The sequence below is a fragment of the Nansenia antarctica genome (assembly GCF_963989245.1).
Source record: "Nansenia antarctica genome assembly, chromosome: 6".
In the NCBI taxonomy this organism is placed as follows: Eukaryota; Metazoa; Chordata; class Actinopteri; order Argentiniformes; family Microstomatidae; genus Nansenia; species Nansenia antarctica.
Window position 1 is genome coordinate 54,630,531 of NC_137676.1, and position 15,000 is coordinate 54,645,530.

At 47.7% G+C, this 15,000-nt stretch overlaps 1 protein-coding gene across 1 annotated transcript in view; it reads left to right on the forward strand.

Annotated features, from left to right (window-relative positions):
• Positions 1-15,000, forward strand: part of arhgef38 (Rho guanine nucleotide exchange factor (GEF) 38) — a gene marked incomplete at both ends in the record, with an annotated part of 25,284 nt that overhangs the window by 5,120 nt on the left and 5,164 nt on the right. Inside the window, 10 exons of the mRNA XM_080533842.1 lie at positions 851-965; positions 1,464-1,611; positions 1,709-1,726; positions 2,586-2,785; positions 3,833-3,969; positions 4,652-4,756; positions 8,056-8,178; positions 11,528-11,953; positions 12,567-12,701; positions 14,274-14,475. Coding sequence (XP_080389968.1) covers positions 851-965; positions 1,464-1,611; positions 1,709-1,726; positions 2,586-2,785; positions 3,833-3,969; positions 4,652-4,756; positions 8,056-8,178; positions 11,528-11,953; positions 12,567-12,701; positions 14,274-14,475 — 1,609 coding nt within the window. The remainder of the gene's footprint in view (positions 1-850; positions 966-1,463; positions 1,612-1,708; positions 1,727-2,585; positions 2,786-3,832; positions 3,970-4,651; positions 4,757-8,055; positions 8,179-11,527; positions 11,954-12,566; positions 12,702-14,273; positions 14,476-15,000) is intronic.

The following is a 15,000-nucleotide window of genomic DNA, read 5'->3' on the forward strand; positions in this document are numbered from 1 at the left end:
GAGAGAGCGGAATGCTGCTTTCATATGTATTCATTCAGGCCCTCGCTCTTTCCTGTAAACGGATGAATGTACTGACTCACATAACTTCTATGCTGTAAGGGTGTGCTTACACACACAATCATCTTTGTTCCCGTACCAACATAGAGGCCCTAAACAAAAGGGCCGCTTATCGACCGCGGCCAGTCAAGTCTTCAAGGCTGCTCTGTGACGGATACCGAGGGTATAAAATCATAAATGAAGTCATCCCGGTTAATGATTGGTTAAAACCAACAGTGGCGAGATGAGGAAGCGGATGGTGATGTCACCTGCAAATGTGATGGAGTTATCAGACGCTCGGATTTCATAGTTGTGGTCGGACACGAAGAGGAAGTCAAAGAGATTTGTATATCGTGGCCTATTGTGCTATATTGTACTAGTAACATCCAGTCGTGGAAAGTTTCATATGTCTGAGTGTCTATATATGTATTCATATATATATGAAATCTGTGTTCTGCTCTCTTTCTGGAAGGATATAATACATATATGAGTATATGTCTGAATATATCTCTAACATATAATATCTCAATATTTTGTTATACTAGTGTGCCCTTGAGTAAGGCTCTTAATCCCTAAGTTCCTCCAAGGAGACTGTCCCTGTCATCTCGAATTGTAAATCTCTTTGGATTAAGGTGTCTGCTAAATGGTCAAAATTTAAACGAATGTATGTCTGAATATCTCTAATGTAACATTTTGAATATATGTCTGAATATTTCTCTGTTATTCTGTATGTGTACTGATGTGTGTGTGTGTGTGTGTGTGTGTGTGTGTGTGTGTGTGTGTGTGTGTGTATGTCTGTGTGTGTGTGTAGATGGTGGATGTGGACCGTCTCTTCACCAACATGGAGACGGTGTGTGAGGTGTCAGCAGCGCTTCTCCACAGGCTACAGGAAGCCACCGCCGAGCCCGACCCGGAAGCTCTCCTCATAGGTAACCTTTGACCGCGGTGTGACCTCACGCCTGGCGCTTTTGACCAGCTCGTCTAATGCAACAGTCACGCAGCTCATAATGTTGAGTAAACGCAGTCAGTAATACTGAGTCATGTTGATGACAGAATTAGATTAGATTAGATTCAACTTTATTGTCATTGCAGAGTACAAGTACCAGACAACGAAATGCAGTTTAGCATCTAACCAGAAGTGGAAATAGTGATAGAAAACATGATCTAAAACATGACAGTGATAGTGATAGATACAGTAAGGCATGTATGGTAGTTATAGGTATATACAGTTATGAGTTATGTACAGTCAAGGTAGCTATGTACAGTATGGTATGTACAGATGTATAAATAGAGGTTATATCAAAAAGAGGTATGTGCAATGTGCAAAAATAATAACAACAATGCTAATGTTGATAGAACATGCTGACTTTGAGGCCCGAGCTTTTTTAAAGAATAGCGAATAATTAGTGTTTTTGTTTCTCTAACAGGGGAAGTTTTCATCCAGGCGAAAGCAGCGATAGAGGATGTCTATAAAATCTACTGTTATCACCACAACGAGGCCAACGCCTCACTCAAAGCCTACGAGAAAGAGGAAGACATAAAACAACAATTCATCAAGTGTGTGTTGGCGCTGAAGTGAGTTCCCCGCACGCGACCGCACACCCTCCCCCCTCATTCATTACCAGTATTTTTGTCGGCATGCTGAATTAATCATTATGTTTCTCGTTTACAGGCAAATATACGACCAAGAGTAAGTATCCCAGCGTTCTATCCTTTCTATCTGTAATTTCTCAATATGGTTTTGGACTGGGTGTAGAACGAAATCAACCACATTCCCAAGTGATTTAATTAGACAACATTTAAATACACCTCTGGATGTTAGAATAACGGCACACTCAAACACTGTGCAAAAAGACCTCGTTTATTGCAGGCTTTCGGTCATAGACCTTCTTTAGGTGTGAAGCAGACAAGTGAATGCAGTGGTTTTAAAGGGTTCAAACAAACCTCACTTGACTTAGTGTTGTAAGGAGATCCTCCTTAGTCAGGTGGCCGGGAAATGTCATTGATGACTCAGAGAGAAGGTTGAATGGTAATCATTGTATTAGGCAGATCTGGGTTACGTTCTCTTGTACAGATGTTTCCAAGGCAGCATGCTCTGTTAGGTCCCAAGCCTGGCTACGGCATAGGGGATGCCGAGCGATATACTCATGGAAGTTACAGCTTATATACTTGTTCCCAGAGAGAGAATAGCTTTACATCTGTCTGTCGTAACTTACAATACTGACATTAGTTCCCATACATGGCTCTATGTTGCTGTTCTGTTCTGTTGACCACTAGGCCTCTAGGCAAGGCTCCTAAGTCCTTAGCTAGAGTTAAACTGGTCTCACTGTTACTTGATATATATGGTATGTGCCTGCTCCTAAATGTCTAGTGTACTCCTGAGAGTGGGCAGTTTATGTCCACCCTTTAAAGTATGTTTAAGATGAAACAATGAATATTGCAATATTTGATAGGCACACAAAAACACCTCACATCACTTAGCCAATGCACAACACCTGTGTGAGAAAAAAAAAGAATGTGAATGATTGTGTGACCGCCGGCGTGTCCAGAGGGAAGACCAACCTGCTGGACATGGGGTCTCTGATCATCAAACCGGTCCAGAGGGTGATGAAGTACCCGCTGCTGCTGAACGAGCTGTGGCAGGCCACGCCCGACAACCACCCGGACCGCCGGCCCCTCCAGGAGGCGCTCACCGCCGCCAAGATCATCACCCTCAACATCAACGAGTTCAAGAGGAGGAAGGACTTAGGTGAGGGACGCCACAACAACAACACTACGGGGGGGGGGGGGGGGGGCTGTGGCTCAGGTGGTGGTGGTGGTGGTAGAGCCGGCGTCTACTGATCGCAAGGTCAGCAGATCGGCGGTTCGAACCCCCCGGTTGGCCACGTGTCGGGGTGTCCTCGGGCAAGACACTGAATCCCAAATTGCCCCCGATGAGCGGGCCGGTCGCCTCGCGTGGGAGCTTGTCGCCATCGGTGTGTGAATGTGTGTGTGAACGGGTGAATGAGAGGCCGTTGGAAAGCACTTTGGAATAAGGCGCTATGTAAGTCGGTCCATTTACCATTTACTACGTTACGTAGTTAGGGTCGCCAAATTCCCGTAAGTTTTGGGGAAACTTTCCGATCATTTCCATCAAGTTTCCATGACAAAACTTACTGTATGAAATTATTCCCGAACTTACAGGAATTTCGGAGCCCTACTCAGTATCATACTGTTGTTTCATACTCACACCGCCCTTAACGATATGCAGTGAGTCAACAGGACTATAGCCATTTTGTATAAACCGCAACCTTTCTGTACATTAGGTGGTGATACATTACTGTTGTTGTAGTTGTCATTGATGTAGATGTTTATATATGACACATTCTAATGCTTTGGTCCTCATGTCGGGATCTGATGTAATGATGGGACTTTTCTTTTCGAAAAAATGTGAACACATTTCCGCATTGTTGAAAATCAACGACATATCCTCGCTAGTCAACTAACACAGCTTGTTTTGTGAGCCTGCTAACAATGTAAAGTAGTGTTCTAGTTAACTAGGTAGCAGTGGGGATTACTCACCCAATCCATTACGACTAGCGGGTTTGTGTCGTGATTCTCAACGACGTCGAAATGTACTTCCGTGTTTCAAAAGAAAAGTCCGGACAGCTTGATCGGTTGCCGACATGCGGACCAAACGATCAGACTGTGTCACATACTGTATGTGGCTGAATCCTGGCTCTGAACCCTGTGTCCCACCGCCGCCCCCCCTCTTGACCCCCTCCGTGATCCCCTGACTGCTCTCTGCCCCCCCCAGTGATGAAGTACAAGAGGACGGAGGAGGAGGGGGGGACTCTGAGGGGAAAGCTGCACAAGTTCAGCATGCACTCCATCAGGAAGAAGTCTGACCGGCTGACTGGCTACCTCAAGATCCTCACGGGGGTGGAACCACAGGTACGCACGCCGTCGGTGTGTGAATGTGTGTGTGAACGGGCGAACGAGAGGCCATTTAATTGTAAAGCACTTCGGGATAAGGCCGCTATATAAGTCAGTCCATTGACCATTTTTCCATGTTTACCATTTTACCACGCAGGACACAGTGTGAATGAAAGTGAGTGAAACGGGCTGGTCGGGTGTGTGTGTGTGTGAGTGTGTGTGAGTGTGTGTGTGAGTGTGCGCGCTTGCCTTCGCACGTGTGTGTCTGTGTATGTGTGTTTCGTTCACACGTGCGTGTGTCTGTGTGTGCGTAGGTGTGTGCCTGTGTGTGTGTGTGTCAGTGTGTGTGTGTGTGTGTGTCTGTGTGTGTGTGCCTGTGTGTGTGTGTGTGTGTGTGTGTGTGTGTGTATCTGTGTGTGTGTAGGTGTGTGCCTGTGTGTGTGTGTGTGTGTGTGTGTGTGTGTGTCTGTGTGTGGGGGGGAGGGTAGCGAACTTGGACACTCTACCATGTGACGTGCATCAAAAGCCTTTGAACCTAGGGTTTATCTCCAAAGACATTAGCCTCCTTAGCACTCCTCTGAAGGGCTAAAAGAAAGGTCAATATTTGTTGGGCCTTGAGTAAACGTACTGGGGTGTTGAACCTGACCCTCCTCCCTCTCCCCTCCCCCCTCTCCCCCCTCTCCCCCCCTCCTCCCTCTAGGTGAGAGATGAAGTGTTTGACAAGGAGGAGAAGTTGTTCCGGAGCCTGGAGAAAGCTGTGAGGCTGCTGGTCAAGAACGTCCACTGTTACCTGCAGCACACACAGGTGACGTGTCCGTACTGGACCTTTCACCACACCACAGACAGACAGACAGACATACTGTACCTTTCACCTCACCACAGACAGACAGACAGACATACTGTACCTTTCACCACACCACAGACAGACAGACAGACAGACATACTGTACCTTCCACCACAGACAGACAGACAGACATACTGTACCTTCCACCACACCACAGACAGACAGACATACTGTACCTTTCACCACACCACAGACAGACAGACAGACAGACACACACACACAGGTGACGTGTCCATACTGTACCTTTCACCACACCACAGACAGACAGACTGTACCTTTCACCACACCACAGACAGACAGACAGACAGACACACACACACAGGTGACGTGTCCATACTGTACCTTTCACCACACCACAGACAGACAGACAGACTGTACCTTTCACCACACCACAGACAGACAGACAGACTGTACCTTTCACCACACCACAGACAGACAGACAGACAGACAGACAGACAGACCGGTTTCTGTTCTTCAGAACATCGAGCCCCCCTGCTTCATTTGATCAAGGCTTTAATAATAATAATAATAATAATAATACATTAGACTTATATAGCGCTTTTCTAGACACTCAAAGACGCTTTACAAACTGAAAAGATTGAGCAGTAATAATAAAAAGACACAAAAGGTAAATAGAAGAAAGTATAGGGGCCTAATTAACGTAGTGCTGGGGACACATGGGAAGGGGAGGGGGAGAGGGTTAACGCCGAAATGCTTTGGTTTTTTATGACTTGTTTTTCTACAAAGAAACACTTTTTTTTATTGAAGAGTGGCTGAAAATGACTCGCATTTCTGAAAGTCGCACCTTTTCTGTATCGATGACGAGGGGTTGCAAAATCCCTGTCCGATTCCATATGGAAACGTTGGAAATGATTAATAATAATAATCAGTGGCGGCTGGTGCCCAAAATTTTGGGTGGGGCACAGCAGTGTGGCGGGGGGGTCCTCTTTTCGCGAATTTTTTTCCGCGTGCACGATTTTTTCCGCGTGCACGCGCATAGAACACGCACTGGCATTACAACCACTGTATAATTTCAACTTTCACCCTTAAAATGACCGTGTGGGCCATGGAGAAGTTACCCTGTCAACTACAGACACTGAGGTGGAAGAGTGACCGGTCTATGGACGTCGGTACGGTCCAATACCCAGTGTCAGACAAGGAGGAAGTCTAGTCAACAAGGCTAGTACAGGCCTCACAGCTACACTCAGGTTAATAAAGGTAGCAGATGAATATGTGTACTATGTGTCTGTGTGACATGGCTACATCAATGAGCAGAGATGAATGCTGCAGTCAGTAGTACAGTTACTATCTATTTCATAGACACACGATGGCAGGGACGCGGGAAGGGGGGTGCTGAGGGTGCTGCAGCACCCCCTAGCGGCAGGCAGAAGGAGCTCCTCCTGCCTGAATTTAAAAAATAAAAATATTATTCAAACAATAATTTAAAACAATATAATAACTATTGTTGCTTTTGGGAATAAAAATAAATGTGTTTTTTGTAATAAATGTAAAAATGTGTTTGTTAGTTTTAATGTTAGTGATCACATGGTCATATCTTGCTAGGGAATCTCTGAGTTCTTTAGCAAAAATGCTAAATCAGCCAGAACAATTGAAGTGGAGTTGGAAGAAGATGCTGATGCAGTTGCTTGCTTCGCTTAACAACACTCCCATTAATGCTCTACTGTCGGACGTTGTTGAGAAAGAGCAACAGACGGCCAGAAACGTATTAGAACTGATATTCAGATCCATCCGATTCTTCGGCAGCGAAGGGCTTCCGTTAAGAGGCAATAACAATCGACATGGAGTGCTGTCTGTAATAATGGTCAACATCATGTTTGTGGACATTGTGGGACACTGTGAGCTGGGTGGAAATTACTGTAAATTCCAACACATTGTTGGTAAAATATTTAACGTTACGTCTTTGTAGTGTGTGGGTGCGTGCGTGCTTAACTATTATTGCGCGTGCATTGGGGCCCGTCGTTATGCCACTGTGTGCGTGTGAGCGAACGAGCAATCAGCGAGAGGGAGGGAGGGAGGGAGGGAGAGAAATCGTTATAATTTTTTCCCTGGCAATTTTTTTCCCTGTAGCGTATATAGACAGCACCTCAGCACCCCCAGTCAAAATACCTTCCCGCGTGCCTGCACGATGGATGATGATGGAGAGTGATGGTGGTCAACACATCACAGCAGGTCAACACATTCAATGATGTATAACAACCAGACCATGTCAGAAACACAACCAGACCATGTCAGAAACACAACCAGACCATGTCAGAAACACAACCAGACCATGTCAGAAACACAACCAGACCATGTCAGAAACACAACAATGCATCAGCTGAGTTAAAGAAAACCAACTCTTACCTTTGATGACAGAACATGAGCCGTGTTTACCCGTACCTCCGCCTTGCCCCGCGCATATTGCTATGAATAGTTCGAAGATAGGTGCTTGCACGTTAGGTGCAAGGCTGCTTGGTTAACCCATTAGCGGGAACATTATTAGTTGCACAAAATAGGCTGATTTAATTGACCATGAACATCAGAGACAGACATTACGAATGTTCATTTAAAATACTCCGGAAGCCCGAAGTCCGGAAAACCGGAAGTCGGGAGTCCTCAGCATAATGCATTGTCTGCAATACAACCGGAGATTTCTTGGCCAGGGCGCACAAATGTGCGTCCTGGCCAAGAAATAGAGACAGCCAATTGGAGCGCTGCTACAGCTCACGTGTAACCGAAAAGTATTCGTCCTGGCATAGACTTGCATTGACACGGCGCCCCGCGTTCTCTCCCTATGTATTTTAACAGTGAGTTTTACACACACACACACACACACACACAGATAAAAATGTTTATTGTATTGGAGGATTTTTAATGAATGCTGATAGGCGCCGACAGAATATCAGCCACATTTTGTGAATAAACAATGTTTATTTAAAAAAATAACTTTTACAAATCGCAACAAGGAAGTGAAGGTGGGGGCGGCGCCCCAGCGCCCTCTATCGGCCAGCCGCCACTGATAATAATAATAATAATAATAACAATATCTTGGATTTATATAGCGCCTTTCTCAGACCCGAGGACGCTTGATTTGGAAGGTTTCCCAAACTTAGGGGAACTATGCAACCCTAATCGACACGGAACAAAAATGTCACACTCCGTCACGAAGTCGCGTAGCCTTTTCGTTGTCGATGGCAGAATATTCCCCAAAACAGAGGAGGCCTGTTGACCTTATCGCTGTTTGCTTGTCATTTCCGTAGGAGATGGTGGCGGTGGCGGTGCAGAATGCTCCGGATCTGGAGAACATCATAAAAGACCCAGATAAAATAGACACCAAAGGCTTCAACCACAACAAGAACGTCAACGACCCCTACAAGCACTTTGTAAGTACGACTATGCCTTTTTTTGGTTTTCCGACAGTAATAGGAATGATTGAATGACAGTGACTGTATTAGAGATTGACGGTTATCTTATCTTAGTATGTACAGGTTATGAATAATGTCTGCTGTCATCTGCCACTCTATCTATTCTAGATATATCTATCTGTTCTAGCTATTAGAATCCAGTCTATGTTATCCTGTAGAAATAGAATGGGCGGCCATCTTGTGGAAGGTTTGAGTTTACAGCTTATTATTTATTAACAGTTAGTTCCGACTAAGTAATTTGATTTGGACAAAAGGCATTCCATGAGTTCCGATATACAGTAAAACAGAACTGGGACTTTTAACTATAATTATGTATCATTCCGCTGCACAGGTGTTCTACTAAATGACCGTTAATTAGACAACATGTTTGTGTTCAGGTTACTAGGCAACAGTCCAGTTGAAGTTCAGTTGCGGAACTATTTTTTGTTGGCGGAGCCAAAATAAATGATGAAATAAACAAACAAATCATAATCTGTTGTCGCTTATTACTGTTAACTAATAAATGGCGCTGTGGAACTGTTGTATAAAAGCAATATCACACTTGAGGTTGTGCTGTTATACTGAATAATATTATACTAATATATATTCAGTATAACAGCACTCCCTCTCGTGTGATATCACCAGCTCAGCTCAACTGACATTGGAACGTTCAGTCAAACCATGCCGATAGTTAATAATTGTATAATAATTTATAATTTTGCCATTTAGCAGACGCTTTTATCCAAAGCGACTTACAATTACGAATTACAGGGACATTCCCCCTGGAGTAACTGAGGGCTAAGTGCCTTACCCAAGGGCACACTAGTAGTGGTGTGGCTTCAGGCGGGATTTCACAACCTTCCGATCACAAGTCCAACTCACTATCCACTAGAGTAGACCACCACTACCCCTCTTTCGCATAGTTGCTATGGTGCCACCTTTTCTGCTTTATTACCATGGCAATTATGTATTCCAATTCCATGTCGGCCATCTTTGTGTGTCCTAGACATGGTCTGAGGGTACTCGGTTGTATTTTGACGGGTTATCCGTTGAAAACGCTAAACAAACTAAACCCCTCAAAAAAAGTTCGGAAACGGTTGGTTGATTATTCCTCCCCTTTAATAATACCAATTGGTATTGTATTTTACATAGTTGGAAAGCCTGAGTAGTCACCTTTACAATGAGGTACAACTTGTAAGGATCATGCATTCGTGGAATGAGCAACACAGCTAAACGTGTGGGTAGCGGCCCAAAAATATTTGCCAAAATCCCCTATATTCTTCTGTTGGTATTCACTCTCGTTTTGAGTTGCTTGGTGGCTTGGATGATTGCACTCTCCCACAGTAATAAAGAAACAACAACACATATTGGCCAATTTTACACTGTCAGGGACCTCAGTAGCGTGTGGAAGATCCATACGCAGTCACAACAGCTTGGCACTACTCCTCATGCAGGTCACCAGCCTGGTCACACACTGCTGTGGGACGGCATCCCATTTCTCAACTAGGATTTGCCGCAGGTCAGCCAACATGGTTGCGTTGGTCACTCTGGCACGTACAGCACCCAAGCTGATCCCACAAGTGTTCAATTGGGTTGAGGTCTGGACTCACGGCAGGCCATTCCACCCTCTCCACTCCCAAATTCTGGAGGTGCTCTGTGATGATCCTGGCTCTGTGGGGGCGAGCGTTGTCCTCCTGGAGGATGGAGTTAGGTCTCAGATTCTGGAGATATGGGATCGCCACTGGCTCCAGAATATCATTCCTGTCAATTAGGTGCCATTCACCTGCCAGCACTTGAAGCTCAAAACGAGAGTGAATACCAACAGAAGAATATTGCAGGGGATTTTGGCAAAGAAAATTGGCCTGCTACCCACACGTTTAGCTGTGTTACTCATTCCACGAATGCATGATCCTTACAAGTTGTACCTCGTTGTAAAGGTGACTAATCAGGCTTTCCAACGCTATAAAATACAATACCAATTGGTATTACTAAAGGGGAGGAAGAATCGACTGAAATAACGTTTCCAAACTTTTTTTGAGGGGTTTAGTTGCTGTGTTCTCCTTTACCGGCTCTGTATTTTCTTTACCGCATCTTCCTTGACAACACTGCGTTCTCCTCCTTTTTTCCCTTCCTCCCATCTGCCTCTCCCTCCCTCCCTCCCTCCCTCCCTCTCTCCCTCTCTCCCTCCTCTCTCTCCCTCCCTCTCTCCCAGGATCGTCTCTTCTCTCCTCTCCTGTCAGCCTGGCTGTCTGAACTCTCTGTACACTTGTTGGCTCTGCTCCAGCTCTGCCTCCTTGTAGTTTTACACCGCTCCCTCTCTCCCTCTCTCCCTCTCCTCCCTTCACACCTCCATAAGTGAGTGATCTGCCAATCAACCCCCCCTCCTCCCCTCCCCCTCCCCCTCCTGTCTCCCGCCTGGTGAATCCTTATGTTCCCCTCCTCCTCAAAAGCTGCCCCTCTCCCTTCCCCCCCTCTCTCTCCCCCTCTACCCCTCTCTGTCTCTCTCTCCTTCTCCCACCCCCCTCTCCCTCTACGCCTCTTTGTTTCTGTCTTTCTCTCTCTCTCTCACTCTCTATCTCTCTCTCTCTCTCACTATCCTTGCCTTCATTCTCTTCCTCTTTTATACCTTCTCTCTCTGTTTCTCTTTCTCCTGCCCTTTCATATCTTATTTTCTCTCTCTCTCTCTCTCTCTCTCTCTCTCTCTCTCTCTCTCTCTCTCTCTCCATCTCTTGTTCTCTCCCTCTCCTGCCTCTCCTCTCTCGTACGGCCTAGCGCCTGTCGCTAATCTGAGATAACAGGGCTGGTGAATGGGGTGTCATTGTGCCGCGCTCAGGGGCGCCCGACGCACGTCTGGAACGAGGGCTAATAGAGAGCTAATATCGCTGCACGCCACAGGGCCGCGGCACTGAGACAAACACGTCTGCGGAGGGAGGGAGGGAGGGAGGGAGGGAGAGAGTGCTCTTCTTCTTTCATTAAAAGACGTTTTCACGAACGGCGCCTTTTGAGCGCGTTTCAAAAGAGACAGGGAAGGCCGGGCTTTTAGAGGAGATATTATTTGCGAGGAGACGCAGGTGGCCCGTCTCGATCCCGACGCGGAGAGATGAATAGAGCTACAGACGTAATAACGCCGCCTTTCATCGAGTCTTAGGGCTGCGTTCACCACTTACAATTCTGTATCATTTTTTTCCGGAGGGGGGGGGAGAATAAATTGACGGCCATTATTTCTGTGTTTCTCTGTGATACTCAAGGGTGTGTAGTGTGAGTCCATGTCCTCACCCTCTCCCTCTCTACCTCCCTCCTCCTCCTCCTCTCCTCCTCCCCCTTCCAGAAGGAGCGGCTGGAGCGGCTGGTCCTAGCCCCCCTGTCCTCCCTCCAGGTGATGTTCGCCGCCCCGCAGAAGCTCATCCAGAAGCGCTACGACAAACTCCTCGACTACTGCAGCCGGCTGGAACGCTCTCCCTCCTCCTCCTCCTCCTCCTCCTCCTCCTCCTCCTCCTCCTCCTCACTCTCCCCCTCCCCCTCCCCTTCCTCCTCCTCCTCCGCCTCCCCCTCTCCGTCGCCGGTCGAGGACCCGGGTCAGGTCCAGACGCGGCGTGACTACGAGGCGCTGAACGCCCAGCTGGTGGAGGAGCTGCAGAGGTTCAACGCCGCTGCCGCCACCGTCCTGAACAACTGCCTGGTCTGTCTGGTCACGCTGCTCACGGGACTGACGGACACGGGCCGCCACGGGGCACCCTCGCTGGGGCAGCTACCGGTGAGGGGAGGGGGGGTGGGAGAGGGAGGGAGGGAGGGAGAGGGGGGGGTAGCAGGGGGGAAGGAGGGGGGAGGGAGGGAGAGGGAGAGGGAGGGAGGGTGAGAGAGGGGGGAGGGAGAGAGGGGGGATGGATGGAGAGGGAGGGAGGGAGAGAGAGAGGGGGAATGGAGGGAGGGATGGAGGGGGGAGGGAGGGAGGGATGGAGGGAGGGGGGGAGGGAGGGAGGGATAGAGGGAGGGGGAGAGGGGATGGAGAGGGAGGGAGGGATGGAGAGGGAGAGAGGGGGGGGAGGAGGAGACAGGGAGAGAGGGGAGGGAGGGAGGGGGAGGGAGGGAGCCATGGAGAGGGAGAGGGGGGAGGGAGGGAAAGGGAGAGAGGGGGGAGGGAGGGAGAGAGAGAGAGTGTCAAGTTTGAGAAACAAGATGAGTGTTATTGTTTATGAGGGAAAATTGTGTAAATGGAGACTTGTTAAAAGAAAACCATATTGAATGTGGTGATATTTTAGAATTACCGGTACTCATACTCAGGAATACTGTTGTAGTATGGTCTCTGTGAATGGTTCAGTGTGTGTCACCAGACTTCTAGTTTCTTATGTGTCTGCTTGCTTGTCCAGGCTCCTTTGTCGAACATCGGCGAAGTCCAGAACTGCATCATGGAGGAGCTGAACAACCTCACCTTCGTCAAGGACAACGCCCAGAAGCTGATGGAGCGCAAAGTCAGCTTTGACAAGAAGGACAAGAAGACGGCGGTATGTCTGGGGTATAACGTACTGTGTTGTATATCCTCTCTCAAGTCAAGACAGACCCAAGAGGAGATGCCTTAACGCGCCCACGACTACAACAATAATAATACATTAGATTAGACTCAACTTTATTGTCATTGCAGAGTATAAGTACCAGACAATGAAATGCAGTTTAGCATCGAACCAGAAGTGCAAATAGTGATATAAAACATGATCTAAAAACAAGGCAAGGCAAGGCACGTTTATTTGGATAGCACATTTCATACAACAGGGTTAATTCAAAGTGCTTTACATACAGCATTAAAAGAAATACAGAAAAAGAAGGATAGTAATACAAAAAATAAAGATAGAAATAAAAATGGCAAGAATAGATACATAGAGATACATATACATGTATATAGAAAATAAATAGATAAGCAAAATAGTGATAGGTACAGTATGACAAGATACAGTATATATATATCATATAATATGTTATTTAGCTGACACTTTTATCCAAAGCAACCTTACATGGCAGTGAGTGAACACATCTTTCAGTATATACAGTCCCAACAGGAATCCAACCCCCAACCCTAAGCCTTGTTCGCATCACGCTCTATCAACCAAACCACAGACACACTCACTAACAACTACAGACACACTCACTAACAACCACAGACACACTCACTAACAACCACACACACACACTCACTAACAACCACACACACACTCACTAACAACCACACACACACTCACTAACAACCACAGACACACTCACTAACAACCACAGACACACTCACTAACAACCACAGACACACTCACTAACAACCACAGACACACTCACTAACAACTACGTCACGGTCAGGTGACCCAGCTAACCCAACGGAATGTCTGCGTCTCCTCTGTTTACCTCAGGATGTATACTGTAAGTATATAGGTTTCCTCAGGTGGATCTCAGGGTGGGTTCATTCCCGTAGCCGTTAGGTAGAAGAGGCATCACCCCGCGGTCCCCCCGACCGTAAGACTGCCCTCCTCTTCTTTCTTAGCTTCTTTTTTACCTTCTTTTTTAATTGAACTCATTAAAAGTCAATTAAAGTCCAATGTTGGGGATCATATCAGAGGCAGCAGACTCTGTCAAGCGCACTGGGTTGTGATTAAATAGGACGCTTGGCAACCCAAAAACTCCCACAGGCACCCCTCCCCCGGGGTGTGTGTGTGTGTGGGTGCGTGTGTGTGTGTGTCTGTGTGAGAGAGAGAGACAGAGGAAAAGAGAGCACAAGAGATGATATGCTTGTCTTGTCGTGTGTGTGTGCGTACGTGCAAGTGTGTGTATGCGTGCGAGTGTGAGTATGTGTGTATGTGTGTGTGTGTGTATGTGTGCGCGTGTGTTCCCTGTTCTCCCCACGGATCCCCATCAAACCACAACCCCCCCTCCTCTCCCTCCTCAACCCCCTCACCCCCCACCCTCCTACCACCCACCACCCTCCGCTCAGGGGGGCTCGTTAGCGATCGCTCTCCCCTTACGGGAGCACTGATGACTGGGCTCACCGTCCCCTCTGCCCCCCCCCCCTCCTCCTCCTCCTCCTCCTCCTCCTCCAGCCCCCAGAGATCCAGCGTCAGTCGGAGGTCCAGCGGGCGCGCCTCATCGCGGAGTACCCGGCCGAGCGTCTTTACCAGCTGAAGAGGAACTGCAACGCCTGCCAGGAGCAGGACGTCACCCTGCTGGAGGGGGAGCTGGTGGGCCTCCTGCAGGCCCGGGACCCCCACGGGAGCAGCTGTCGCTGGCTGGTCCACACCGGAGGTAAGTCTGGAAGAACCACCACCACGTTTAACCACACAGCATCACTCCTACGTCTCTAGGTTCACCACCGTGGGTTTTTGGTTTTCGACGCTTCCGAAGTTGAGGATAATTGTGAGTGGGGAGCATAGGGGCGGCTGTGGGTCAGGAGGTAGAGCCGGCGTCTAATGATCGCGAGGTCGGCAGAATGGAGGTTCGAACCCCTGCCGGTCCACATGTCGAGGTGTCCTCGGGGCAAGACACTGAACCCCAAATTGCTCCCAACAAGCGGGGCCGGCGCCTTGTGTGGTAGCTTGGCCGCCATCGGTGTGTGAATGTGTGTGTGAACGGGAGAATGAGAGGCCGTTGTAAAGCGGTTTGGAATAAGGCGCTATATAAGTCAGTCCGTTTACCATTTACCATTTACCATTTACCGTGACAGCGGCTGTTGAAACCGGGTCACCAACCTGTCAACATTTTCCCACTTTTATTCTTGAAAATGTCAATAAATGTCAACGTTGTTGAAAATCAACGACACACTCGCTAGTC